General features: G+C 33.5%; 2 protein-coding genes across 2 annotated transcripts; one reads left to right on the top strand and one right to left on the bottom strand.

The window, feature by feature from the left end:
- Positions 1–4,444: 4,444 nt before the first annotated feature.
- Positions 4,445–5,455, top strand: LOC112514701 (basic proline-rich protein-like). The gene has a single exon (XM_025121298.1). The coding sequence runs from the start codon at positions 4,445–4,447 to the stop codon at positions 5,453–5,455; it is 1,011 nt and encodes a 336-aa protein (XP_024977066.1).
- Positions 5,456–12,460: 7,005 nt separating this feature from the next.
- Positions 12,461–13,881, bottom strand: LOC112514699 (purine permease 3-like). Its single transcript, XM_025121297.1, has 2 exons — positions 13,138–13,881; positions 12,461–12,823 (listed from the first exon to the last, which is right to left on the bottom strand). Exons 1-2 carry the CDS (start codon positions 13,879–13,881, stop codon positions 12,461–12,463), a joined length of 1,107 nt encoding a protein of 368 aa, XP_024977065.1.
- Positions 13,882–15,209: the final 1,328 nt, after the last annotated feature.

Below are 15,209 nucleotides of genomic sequence, written 5' to 3'. Positions count from 1 at the left end.
GAATAAGTTAACTTTTTAATATAATTTAATTATTTTTCCTAACTAGTTTAGTATCTTCAATTACATTCATCAACCTTCAACTACATTAATATACATTTATTTTCACTTTTAACGCAAGTTCATGAACTTTTTAATATGTTTAATCACTCTCACATGCATGAATTTATTTATATGTATATATATCCCCCTACACACATATATATATATATAAATATATGTGTGTGTGTGTGTTGTAGGGGGGTGTAAAGGACATGGAAGATTAGTTGAATTTAATTATTGATTTATGTGTTAAAGAAAAGAAAACGCTGTCAAAAACAACATTTGATTTGATTTTTAATTACATAATGTTTAATTATAAAAATGCTTGAAAATAGATATATTTATATAATCATGAATAAAAAGCATAAAATTAATTTTATAAATACTAGTTCATCACAAAAAGTATGTAAACTTTGGCCAGAATTTAACGTAAAAAATAAATGTTATTAACTTTTTTTTTTATTTGGCACAAGGATTATAATAAAAAAAATTCTTGTTATATAAGAAAATAATATATTCAAAATATATTGTTAAGTGTAAATTTCAATATATGATAAAACATTAGTTAATTAACGACTTTTGTTTTTTAAAATTATTGAATACTATATAAAAGAGTAGTATATACGTTAATCAAGTCTTGTTTATATTATAATTTAAAGAGTGAATTACGTTTTTGGTCCCTCGTCTATATTTGTTTTTCGATTTACGTCTCTCCAATTCATAAAACACATTCTTGGTCTAAATATCATGTTGTTTTAGCTCAAATGAGTCCCATTAACACCGAGGCAATGTTAAGTCCATCATGTGCCCCTCACATTAGGGCAATTTAATCTTTTTACCCCTTTTCTTCTTCCTCAATAATATTCACCATCGGCTACCACACATCACCACTCACCACCCATTAAACATTCAAACCCAAAACTTAAATCAGATTCAAACCCAGAAAAATTCAAAAATTCATACAAAAATATTCAAACCCAAATTAGATTCGAACTAAAAACATATTAGATTCATATAAAAATATCATAAAAACATTAGACTCATCCATGAGATACGTGATACATTAAAAATCAAAACTTTAAGTCATATCTTTAAATTCAAACGCTATACGAATTTATACAAATCCAATCATGAAATCAAAACCCTAAACAAATGTCTATGTCAGAACTCTATACAAATATGGATTTCAACATCAAACCCTAAAGAGGTCTAGATTTCGAGTTTGGTTCTTTTTACAAGCATGGATTTGGTCTTCGTTTCGCAAGCGCTTCATATATGAATTTGGTTCTTGTTTCTTGTGCAGTTCAAATGTGGATCATAGTCGTCATCTTGTGGGTGCTTCAGATCTTGAATTTATTCATAAGAGGGGGTTTGTTTAGATATTGGGGGTCTTGATGATGGACAACATTGGTAGAGGTGGTGACCGATGTTTGAGGTCTCGATGATGGATAACCAGAGCAAGTATGTGGTGCAACGACAGGTGGTGCATGGTGGCATGGTAGGAAAGGTATCGAGACGGTGGTGGGTGGTAGTGGTGGTGGATACGACAGCGGTGGTGAGGTAGGGACGATTCAAGCGAGAAGGGGATGAACAGTGATAGTTTTGGTGGTGCTCTTGATCTGGTGCGACAACTGGTGGTATTCGTGGTGGTGTTGATTTGTTGCAACGACAGACTCTCGACGAAGAAATGGGGGGGTTTGCTGGAAGGTGGTGTTCCTCGGAGAAAGAAAGTCTAGGGGGTGGGGGACGATTTCATGAGATGTTGCAGCTATGGGGTGTGGGGAAGGTTTCTCGGAGAAAGGGTGTTGGACGGCTTTTTCGTTTATATTTATTTTTTATATAATATAAAATATTCATATATTTCTTTTCTGAAGAAAAAAAAAGATAAAAATACTCATTGAGGGACACATGATGGACTTAATTGTGCCGCCTCTAACGCATGTTAGTGGGAGGGACTCATTTATGCTAAAAACATAATTTTTGGACCAAGACTATACTTTATGAATTAAAAGAACGAAAACCAAAAAACAGGCATAGATGATGGGAAAAAAATGTAATTCACTCTAATTTAAACTAGTAAACTCATTATTATAAGATATAGAATTGGGTTGAATATTTGTAATAACGTCTAAGATGTTCTAATAGAACGTTTTATAGAATTTTAGTTTATATGAACAAACAATAAAATGTCATATCTAAAAGTGTTACAATAGATTTTTGTTAGTTTTTTTATTAACTATTTTATTTGACAAATTGAGAAATGCCCTATAAACCATTTTTATTATAGAACATTTTTCAAATAGTGTTCTATAAAAAATTAATACGACACTTTATTCTAAAAATGTCCCGAAAATTTGCTAAAATGTTCATATAAATCTCTTGTAACACTTTTATATGGAACGTCTTATTGCTTGTTCCTATAAATCAAAAGTCATACAAAGTATTCTATTAGTATATTTAAATATTATAGATATCTTATAAACCCAATTTTATTTTAATGATTATTATTTTTATCCAAAAATGTTTTAACAAGTTAAAATCATATAATAAATTTTGTCCCAATAAAATAAAACCCAAAACATTTTGTTTGGTGAACATATAAAGTGATGGATTCATAGGAAAAATCCAAGATCATAGGTAGGGTAGGGGTAGGGCATCTTCACTTTACTTTTTTTATCATGTGCCTCAAATTGCAATATAATTAGTCATATGTACCAAAGTTTGACCAAAAATCTGTACCCCTACTATTTTAATTATTACACCATGTATTTATGACTAGAAATTATAAAACATATTAAAAATAGAACCTGAATTGAAAATCGGATCGAAAAACTGTGACATATGAGATTGGTTAAGAACCGGACCGAAAAAAGATCAAGTTAAAGACATGTCCGAATTAAAACTGGACATCCAGATAAATATCACCAGACATGTCAAAGTCAGTCAATTTGATTTGTTGGATGCGTGTATCTGCTTTGCTTTCGTTGAAGCATGTAGTACACTTCTTGAACCCCTAGGAAGGCATTACAATAATTAAACTACCAAACAACGTTAGATGGGTAAACTTCAAATCATTCATACAAAATTACAAAATCTTAATCATTCAAAACATTAAACCCGTACCAAACTACTAAAAAAAATGGAAGTCTGTAAGATTGAATTTTAATTATTCAACATTCATACATATCGAACTAGTTTATAACACAAATAATTAAAAGCAGTCTAATATTATTGTATTAATTGACACTTTCTGCGGGTCCACAGTCTGGGTGTCCTTTCGCAATTAAAATGAATAAGATAGAGTTAATTCACCCGCTAGACATCATACTTGGTTTTTGCCTCAGACTCTAAATCTACCAAAAGGAGTATTTAGGTGTTGAAATATATACTTGTTGAGCATTGCCTTTTTCTGCTCAACTTTCGTTAGTTGTTGGTTAATTGTATCTTCGACGGTTGATCTTCTCGTCAGCTACTTAGGTTTCAATGCTTCAATTGGTTGAGGTTCATAAGTTGAAGAACCGAACAGTTAAGTTGGTTTCTAATGCTCAACATATAAAACATGAAATACCGACTTCAATATATGACATAAATATACTAAGCGGAAGCCTGGCTTCTCTTCTTTCTGTATAAAGCATCCAACTTCAAAAACATAAAAATAATATGTTAGCATTACGGTTCATATCGGTTTCAATCACCCTAACAAGATCGATAAGAAAATAAGTTTGACATCTGATACGCATATGAACAAATACAAAATGTGTACTCACACTATTATTCCCCACACATACATACATACATAAATATATACATACATACATACTGCATACATATAGAGGGTTGAGTTTTGGTAAAGAAATGTCATCTTAATCAAACAGGAAATGGGATGACCCTACCTCGTACCATTTGAGTTGCCCATTCTGAAATTTCGAAAAAGATTACCCCCAAAAGTTTGAGAACACGACATAAAAAGCAAACATGTTTTTCTTATTTGCAAAAAAGAAAAGTTAAGTCTACTGGATAGGATATGACCATTGACTACTCTACCTACCCCCACAAACCCAAAAACCAAAAACAAAAAAAACAAAAAGCGGGACTGCTGTCAAGCATATTACATATTACATATATAACTAATATTTGTATACAAGTATTCCATTTATAAGTTAATTGGATGGGATCACATGCAAAAATCCAATCCTTTTTTTTAGGAAATCAATCAATTATATTATATTTCGAGTTGTATTTCGTTGATCATGACAACGTAGTAGTTAGCCAAGTAGCCATTCTATATATATATATAATCATAACGTATACCAACTCATAATATGAGTTTAGAAGGGTTTCGAGTTGATATATATACAAGGACTTATTGTCTAACCATCATACCACCAAAAGTATATTTTTCACCATGGCTGGTTCAAGGAAACTAACGACAGCTTATCCTTACTATTCTCCTCCTCCACCCTCACCACCACCACCAACACCCGCATGTCCTCCTCCACCACCTCCGCCACCCCCACCATCACCACCGCCTCCTGCATGTCCTCCACCACCACCACCTCCGGTTCCATGTCCTCCACCACCACCACCACCTCAGGTTCCATGTCCTCCTCCTCCAAAGCACGGTCATCATCATCATCATAAGACACCGCCATCTCCAACTCCTGAAACACCAGCTTACCCTCCGGCCACACCACCAAAACCATCACATGGACCGGCTAGTCCACCTAAAGGACCCAAACCGCCAACACCCAGTGGGCCAGCTAGTCCTCCTGGTCCTGAGAAACCAAAACCTCCTGCATACGGGCCAGCTAGCCCACCCAAAGGACCAAAACCACCGACACCGTATGGGCCAGCTAGCCCACCTAAAGGACCCAAACCACCAACGCCGTATGGGCCAGCCAGCCCACCTAAAGGACCAAAACCACCAACACCATACGGGCCAGCTAGCCCACCCAAGGGACCGAAGCCACCCACACCTGGCGGTCCGGCTAGCCCACCGAAAGGACCAAAACCACCAACTCCCGGTGGTCCGAGTAAACCACCAAAGCCAAGTACTCCCACCTGGCCTCCAAATGCACAACCTCCTCTACCTTCATATCCACCCTTCGCCAGCCCACCGCAGCCTTACAATGCTGTCCCACCGTCCGGAAACATCCTAACACCACCAACACCACCAAAGGGCAGCGGCAGCGACCACACCGTCGTCATTGCAGTGTGTGCATCGCTGGGTGGTGTGTTTTTCCTAGCATTCTTGGCCGCCGGACTCTTCTGTTTGGCAAAGAGAAAGAAGAAGCCGATCTTGGTTCCGGCTGCAGCTCCATATGGTCATGGCGGCGGCGAAGGACACGGTCATGAAGGCGGAGGCGGCGGCGCTGGTGGTCACGGTGGAGAGCACTCAAGCTACGGTCAACACTAGGGCGAGCAGATACCAAAAGAAAACGCAGCATAAAAAATGACAAGTGGTGGTGTGAAAGTGAATCCCTTTTCTGAATAATTAATACATAAATCTGTTTCATAAATCATTGTGTGAATTGAAACTCAAAACAGTTTCATGTTTGTATCCTTTTAGATCGATAGGCCACCTTCATTCAATTCAAAGATTTGTATTTAATTTGATCAATAACAAGTTACCGATTGTTTGCATTTCTTCTTCTTAATTTGTTTTCTAATTCCAGTGATCATTTGATATTTTTTTCTATGATTAACTTTTACAATTAGAATTATATATTAGTGTTTAACAATACAGTTATTATAAGCCATAAAGGTCAAGGATGGGTGCTTAATTTTGTTTATTTTAAATTCAAAATGCAGTTATTAAATCAATTAAATAAGAGGTTTATACTTATATTAAAAGGATATTCGCATAATATAACAAAATACATCTTAATTTTAATGTTTCTTTTTATTGTTTATCTATGTTGATATAATATGGTTGTTAATGGTTTTGAGAAAACGTATCTTTATTTTTGAATAAAATATAAACTTAAATATATCATAAATTTTGGAAAAAGAATATTGATATTAGTATCAAATTTTACTATTTGAAGTTTTTTTTTTTTGTAATTTCTTTAATTTAATATTTTGTTTATAATTTAATTTAGTTTTAGTAACAAAGTAATTTACTTATCGTCTAATAATATAATTTTTATAAAGATAATAATTATATATTTTGTTATAACTAATGATTATTTTAATTGTATTTTAGATTTTTTTATATTCAAAATGAGATGTCTATCTCGTATATGACTATATGTATCTATATAGTTAGTTACACAAATTCAAAAATAAAGCTCTAATAAATTGTACTTGTAATTTTAAGTAATATACATCAATAAACAGCATTTTATACATACATAATGATTTTTAAGAATTTTTATCAAATCGTTTAAATTTTTAATGTGTTTGATTATTTGAATTTATAATAAATACGATTAATGACATGAATGATCTATAGCAAAATTATAAACACAAAGGATTAAGATAATATTGAGAAAAAAGAATTAAATTGATAGCGAATCCATGTAAAATAATCTCCTTTTTATATATACATGGCATAAATGATTATGTCAAACCCTAGGACTACTTTTGAGTGAGAAATTACTTGGTTTTTTTTAATAATTATGTCAATGTCATATTTATATATTTGTTGGTAAAAATAGTTTAATTTGCTCTCTAATTCAACACTTCAAAATCTAGTTGTTAGCTATTGCCTGAAAAATTATCTAAAAAGGTTTTTTAAGTTTATCAAGAAATTAATTAATTTATCGATGTAAAAATGACCTAAATAACATTGGGAAGTTGAATAAAAAATCATTTTTCTCCTAAAATTGATTACAAAAATGTCACTGCATCTGCAAGTGGCAACTCCTCAATTTAAAGAGGGGTTAAAAAAATAAAAATAAAGAAGTTTTTGAACATGCTCCACAAGTGTCAAGGCCAAAAGTGTAAAATTATTTAAACAGGTCGGACAGATGTATGAAAAATTTGCAGATTTGGTCTATTTTCTTGTGGATCATGTTCAGAAAGTTCTTTATTTTTTGACCTGAGGAGTTGTCACTTACGAATGTAATAACATTTTGGTAAAAGGGGGAGATAAATTAAATGGTTAGGACTTAGGAGACTAATTTAAGATAGAGAAATGATTATTTAGGTTAAAAATAATACCCTTTTTATATAAAACGAGATGGTACGTGCTTTTAGATTCGATTTATATAAGTTCTAGTTTATGAGTATGCATGACTTTTCAAGCCACAATTTGAAGAGAAGTTTTGGTGACCTATGGAAAATTATGTGACACAAAAGGCATAGATATTGAAAGTTTAAGGAAGTGTTTACTAAATGTCTAATAGATAAGTAATTTTTGGCAAGAGTCACTATGCATCCTCACTTTATTAGGTAACATTCTTGGCCAACGATCATATATGTCTCTAATTCGATGAACATTAATTGGGTAAAAGTCTTATCCCTCACTTATCTTATAAGATTCAAGGTTTTTGTTATGCTTCTTCTCATTTAAGATTATCATTCATTTTCATGCTTACCTGATATGGTAGCGTTTGGTACGCATACATGATTAGATAAGACTGAACACGATTGGACGAAACAAGACAAATGTCTTTCTGGTGTTTTGTACGACTAGGATCGTACATATCCTAAAAGTTATTTGATGATCTATGTATTATATAATAGTTATAAATGACTAAATATTTAAATAATTGAATTTATAAATATTTTCTCATATATATAAATACATACATATATAATAGTACCAAATTTGAATGAAAATTTTAATACAATTTTTGGTAGTTCAAAAAAACTCGATTCGTACAAAGGAAAAATTATGTTTTGTTCGGTTTAGAAAATCCTTATCAATTGGCGAGGCTCGGTAAAGATTGTTGTACCAATAGTGATTGTGGAGGTAAAGGCAGTGGTGGTTGGTAGACAACAGTAGTTGTGGAAGACGTGAATATGGTGGATAGTGGTGGTGGAGGTAGTTGTAGCCGATGTGGTGGAGGTGGTGGTGGGCAATTGTAGTGATGGTCAATGGTGGTATTGTTGTCCAACAAGTACTAGTGGTGGTGGAGATCAACGGTAGTGATCGATGGCTGGCGGTGGTTGTGGAGATAGAGGTAGTGGTGATGGTAGTGGTAGTCAATGGTGGTGGTGGTGGTGGTTAAATTGTTATGGTGGAGATGGAGGTGAAGGTGGCCGACGATGGACGGTAATTGTGGAGGTGGTGGAAGAGGTTGTTGTAGTGGAGGAGGTGGAGGTGATCGACGATGGTAGTAGTGGTGGTGTGGTTGTGAAGGTGATGGAGGAGGTTGTTGTAGACAAAGAGGAGGCTAACAGTGGTCTGTGGTGGCTGCCAATGGTGGTGGCCTTTAAAACAAATATCATATTAATGTTATATATATAATGAGTGTAAGTTATTAAAATTTTAGTTTTTGTCTTATTTTTATCACATCTTCTTTGACCTATTTTGATGGAGGAAACAAAACTTTGTTTGTCCTATGTTGTTCCACCTTATCTCAGTTCTTGTGCATGTCCGATGTCACGTCAACATAGAACAGTGAGTTCTTGTCCTATCTCATGATACACCAAACATGGGACAATGAATTTTAGCTCATTTTATCATGTCATGTCCGATATACTAATCTCAAACTAAATGACGTGATTATAATTAATTTGCAGACGTAATTTTGCAAGTGAGATATATTCTACCAAGTCAAAAATGGGGAAAAAATTATTTAAATAGAAATTTAAAAGAAAGTGAAATTATACATGATCACATCCACTACCAACTCCATGACTTGCAAACAAACAAAAGGAAGAGACGAAAATGTGGCGGCTGTCAACCATAATATGATGCTTTTATATACCAAAAATCATCGGAAAAATGTTTGTTGTCACATATAAATTGTTATAACTGGGTTTAAAGTTATAAGAGTTGGGGGTTTTTTTTTGCTAAGTGAAGAAAGTTAAGGGTTTATTTTGGAAAATGTGTTTAATATCTTAAACACTCCACCGCCTCATATATTTAATGAATATTAATTTGAGATATTTGTTTACTACAAGTAAAAAGAGAAAAGTTGGGTACATTGTTGTGTTCTTGGTGATCCAATAACATAGAAGCAGAAAAAGGATGAAGAACTTGATTACGTAATTTCAGTCTGATAGTTTGTTATTGTTCAGAGATATCATTATATGTGTTTATAATGTGAGTTTTTATCTTAAAAACATCATTTGTTTATGATAATACAGAACCATATGGTTCAATACGTGGGATAATTTAAAAAATGATTATATGCATAATTTTGTGTTGTGTTATGTTAATATCAACTGGTTGGAATAATGGTGAATAATCAGGAGAGGTATGTTTTGATATAAGAGTGACATAATCAGGAAAAATATTTTTTTTTCTGATAGGGGTGGTATGATCAGGAGAGACGTATTTTAGGATAAGAGTGGCATAATCAGGAGAGATGTATACCGGGATAAGGGTGACAGAATCTTCTATATGTAAAAATGAGATTTTTGATCATGTGAAAACTAATATCACATTTGAATGTTGCGATGAGTAAGATTTATCGCATCTGTGTGATGTGATAAGTTGGTGTTATTGCATCCTTGAGATGCGAGGACTGAGTTTATCGTATAATCTAGTGCGATAAGTGGAGTTTATCGCATCCAAACAAATTGGAGGTTTATTTTGAACTAAAAACCGTTTATTTTGTTATTTATACAAATATGAGATTTATAAAAGTGTTTTGGTGATTTTCACCATGTAATAGTAATCCAAAGGGATTTCTCCCTATACCTCATGGTCTAACCCTTAGTTTGTTTTTTAAAATGTGCATTATAGGTCAGACACAATCGGAGAATAAGGGAAAAAGAAAATGTGAATATTTACCGATTGCTTTACATATATGGATTTTAGAAGATGTTATGTTATTTGTACTTGAAACTTGTTAATGTTTTACAAGTCTTGTATTGGGCTTATATGAAAAAAAAAATTGTAGCTACTTTTGTAATGTAGCAAATTGAACTTTTGGAATATATTTGAATTTCATGTTATGTGAAATACATGAGTTATATGTGAATGTGATATGGTGTGTTACTAGTTTTGTATCAGAGTTTTAATTTAAGAGATTTAGGTATTCTGCATGATTCCTAGACTTAAACTGTATTATTTGCATACTAAGGATCCCTGACATTTGTATAACTTTTAAAATAAATATGATGGATTAAAAAAACGATATATAAGGTAAATTCAAATTACAACTAACCAATGTAATTATGGGTTTACAAGTACATACTTGTGCTTAGATACCTTATTATATTGGGGAATGTGATTATGTAAATATTGAATTTTAAAAATTGTCATATGGCAAGTCACTCCAGAAGGTCTGAAAGTATTGCTCTTATAAGCCTGGACAAAAGAGAGAGTTCACCATAAAATGTTCCCAAGAATCCACCATTTGGTCGGGGTAGAGGAAGAGTACGAGGAAAATGGCGAATTAGTCATCCTAAGGTTCATCCAGATCAAGGAAAATAATAATGAGGAACTAATTGAACATCCTAAGTACATTACTCGAGATATGTTCGCTGAAGAAATGAGCAAATTACGAAATACCTTGACTTCTATTCTGGGAGTACCTGCCATAGTAGAAGCTGAACAAGTAGAAATTAACCCACAAGTTCAATCTTCAAATGCAAAAGGGAGTGATATTAAGATGATTCTGACGTGTAAAACCCCTAAATTTTTTTGGAGAAAGAGATCCCATAAAAGACATGTGTTGGCTAAAAGAAATGGAATCGGTATTTAATACAAGTAAGTATTCATATGAAGATCGGGTCAGATTCATTGTATTTATGCTTAAATCAAATGTTTTATATTGGTGGAAAGTTGAGTCGTTAGCAAAACCCAACATTTTATAATCAATGTCTTGCATGGAGTTTGTAGATAGATTTAAAGAACAGTTCTATCCAAAAGCAGCAATAAGACAGTTAGAAAAAGATTTTTTATAGTTAGAACAGAGAAATTTAACTGTACGGGAGTATACGGAAAAGTTTATTGAATACTCTCGATTTGTTGAGTATTATATATTATCAGAGTCTCGTAAGGTTGAAAGGTATATTTGGGGATTGAAACCTTCAATTAGGGAATTTGTAATTGCGATGAATCCCGTCACGTTCCCATCTATAGTGGATGCAATTGAACTTACGGAGATAAATAAGAACAGGCAAGCGGGATAAAGAGTGGTAGAAAAGAGAAAATAGGAAGGGTCTTGACAGAATTTAGAAGACCAAAGTTTATAAAAACAGAAAATCGTCCAGTTCAATGATTCAGTGAACGACCATGACAAAGATGTCACATTATTCATCAAGGTGATTCAAAGAAGATGTTATAGGTGCGGGGAACCGGGGCATTTATCTAGAGATTGTCGGATGCCCTAGCACTGCTTTCAATGCAACTCTCCCAACTTACCAACTTTATTCAAAAACCAACCCAATTTTTATAACAAGATAACCCAGTTATCACAAAACTAAACAATAAAATCGACGGATACGGATGATTTGCACGATTTGTACCAATGCAACTCAATCAATTGAGATATTTATGGAAATGATGAAAGTTCATTTATTATGATTTGAATATTTATGAAAGATGATTAGAGTTCATTAATTATGATCAATACTTTATATTAGAAACAATCAAAACTTTTATGACATCACATATTTATCAAATTAAATGGACGGTTAAGATTAAGTTATAAGAGTTGTATAATAACTCTCTCTCTCTCTCTCTCTCACACATATATACATACATATATATATATATACATACATATATATATATATATATATCTTCTTTTAAAAACTTTCTAATTCTTCAGATCCAATTTAAATCGTAATAAATAATGAAAAATAAAATCTAATATATCTTAAAAAATCCTTTTTCCTCCCCCTCCCTCCCTCCCTCCCTTCCCTTTCCTTTCCTTTCCTTTCATCTCTCCCCTCTCTCTTCCCCCCTCTATCCTAACATACACACAATTGAATGTATATACAAAATAAACATAATCTTAAAAAATAGAATTATAATTTGTGAACATACTTTGAATCTAGTATGCATCTCCTCTCCATTAGATGATTGCATAAAGTAAAATCTACTAATTAAAAGAGATTCTACAAGATCAAGACGAGATTGTAGAACTTAAGCATTGCTTAAAAATTAAGCAAAAAACAAACAGTACCATTGAGCAATTTATCAGCTATTAAGCTCAATATATATATATATGTATATATGTTGATTAAGGAGGAAAAGACAAACAGCACCAAACCAATTGGACAAGATCAAATAGACTTATACTCAAAGCTTGAATTAAATAAACAAAATGTTGAAACAAAAACTACATATAAATCATATTGAAGATGAATTAATTTCACGCAACTCCATTGATTCATCATCAAAAGATTGTGTTTTATTCTTCATCTTTTTCATGCTTCTATACTCACCATAAAAATAAGACGTAAATCCCCAAAGAGATAGAACAAGAGCCACACCCTTTTCAGCCTTAAACTGTTCTTTATAGAAAACCACAGCCAATGCTTCAGTTACCGGAAGCAATACAGCGATTATGATCCCCGATAACATCGAAGATGCACAAAACACTACTCCAATGGCTCCCAAGAAGAAGCATTGCCAAAATATTGCATTGATGCATAATACTATGTAAAATTCCGTTTTACCCAAACTATAACTCATTGCCTCTCTTGGAATCACCTACACAATCAAAACAACATTAATACATATAAAATCGATACTATGAAGTTGTATGCATGTAATCCAGAAACGAGCATTCACACGAGTTCAGTTCGACTTTTAAATTGACACTTCAAATATAGATGTCGTACAACCTTGTTGAATGAATGTTCCTTATATATCAAACTAAAAATTACAAACTTATGTATTTAGAGACGGACCTAGAAAAACTTTCAAGTTGTATCGCCCTATAAAAAATAAATCTATAATTTTTATACATAAACTTCATGTAAATTACTCATATATTCATTATGAATATTACCAATGCGTTGTACCTTAAAATCGTTGTTGATGATCATCCCTATGGTACAAAAGATGGTAGCAAAGAGACACATCACCATCTGAATCTCCAACACCAGCGTATACGTAATCGCCTGCTTCGCTTTGTTGTACGTCAACTCCACCATCGGCAACACCAGCCCGTACAACGCTGCCGCCGCCATCGTCAGAAAGAACCCTTTCAAATACACCGCCTTCGACTCCCCATTAGGACGGTCGCTGCTCGTATGCAACGCCAGCACCGCCGCACCCACGGTTAAAAGCACCACCGCATTAATGGAGTAGGGTGTAAACTTCTGTTTGACCAACAGAAACGCGAACAACGCCGTGAAACCGAGCTGAGAGGCGATAATGAGGGAGGTGGTGGAGACAGGGAGGCGAGCGACGCCGCATGCATAAAGGTAGTCGTCGAGTCCGGTGAGGACACCAATTATCGCCGCCGCGAAGAACACCCTTGGACGCATATGAATGACTGTTACAGAGGTGGTGGATGAACACCGTCGGCAGACGTAAAGAACGATAAGGACGACAAGGATGAACGGCCAGCCGGCGGTCTCCAAGAAAGCGGATAGCCAAACACGGTTGCCACCATGGATGAAGTAGAGTCGCATGGATAATGGGCCACCGCAGTTTCCGAGACCCAAGAGAATGCAGTTGAGAATGAGGAGTGCCTTCTTCGCCGACGGGCTAACTTTTGTTGCCACGGTGGCGATGGCTTCCGCCGGTTTCAGACCGTCCATATTTGAATTATTAGTATACAACAGTTGATGAAAATGCAAATCTGTATATGTATTTGGTAGGGTGGAAGATGGTAACCCTAATTCCGAATATATTGGAGCCAATCAGATTCAAGGTTTTAAACTATGACTTGTATGATCCAACAGATTTGAAATTTTCGATGTTTTCAAACAATTTATCCGTAATAAAAGGCACCCATTTTACATTAAAGAATTTACAAGTCCACAATTTGAAGTAATTTATGTTCTGATTTTTGAAATGATATAAATAGAAATATGGAGGAGCGGTTCGTTAATATTTATTTAGTGAATCTATGTATTAAAGGTATATCAATACATGTTTCCAATGGTAGAATTAATGGATTGGTGATGCTATATAAAAATGATATGGTAGATAATATTTATTTAGAAATAATTATTCATTGATTTTATGTCTAGGAATACTCGAAAAAACGGTTTTATATGAAATATTAATATTTCTTGAATACAATGTTGATTTTGATGGTAAAGACAATAAATTGAAGATATTTTTATCGAGGGCCCTCTTTTACATGTTGTCCAAAGACAATAAAATGTCAGGAACGAGCCAGATCACCAAGCTCATGAAATGTTGAAGTCTTCTACTTCTACCGACTATTTTGCAAGTTAAGATGTGAATCGATTATCTTTTAATTTAGCTTCTGCTGAAATGTTTGATTTCAACCTTAAAATTTGCTTAAAATCATAAATAGTAAATTATTATGTATACCAATTTGTTTATAACTCCTAAAAATTAAGACCGTGAAAGAGTCATCTTTATTTTCAATATTGGTAATTGTCACTACAAGAAAACACAATTTTATCGACAAATATTACCCAAGTACAAACTATTTATGTTGGTAATTACTAATTAGCAACGGGTTTTTTGATACAGTACGTGTAACAACTTGTTTCATATAGAGAGAAACTGGGACTGCGACTAGTACTGGTACTACAGAGAAAAGAGATACAAAATGAGCACCCAAAAAATATTTTGGATATCTAAAACCAATAATAAAGTTAATAGCCCAATATTGGACCCATTTTCTGGTCCATATCCATAATCTAATTATGGAAAAAGCCCAATCCATATTTCCATAAACATAAGTCTCCTTCATCCCCTTAATCCTTCCCATTCAGAACAATAACTAATCAGAACCAAGATTAGGCTATTTACACCAGGGATAATCAGGAAATAAATAGTGACTGTAAAATAATAATTGAAAGCCGATCGTAAGGAAACGAGGAAATACAGATGAATTTACTGAATAAATTAATTCTATAGATACATAACTTAGCATTGTTATCACACG

This window comes from Cynara cardunculus (genome assembly GCF_001531365.2).
Source record: "Cynara cardunculus var. scolymus isolate 2C chromosome LG 6, CcrdV1, whole genome shotgun sequence".
NCBI lineage: Eukaryota > Viridiplantae > Streptophyta > Magnoliopsida > Asterales > Asteraceae > Cynara > Cynara cardunculus.
Note: the sequence above shows the minus strand (reverse complement) of the source record. Positions and strands in the feature narration are given on the sequence as shown.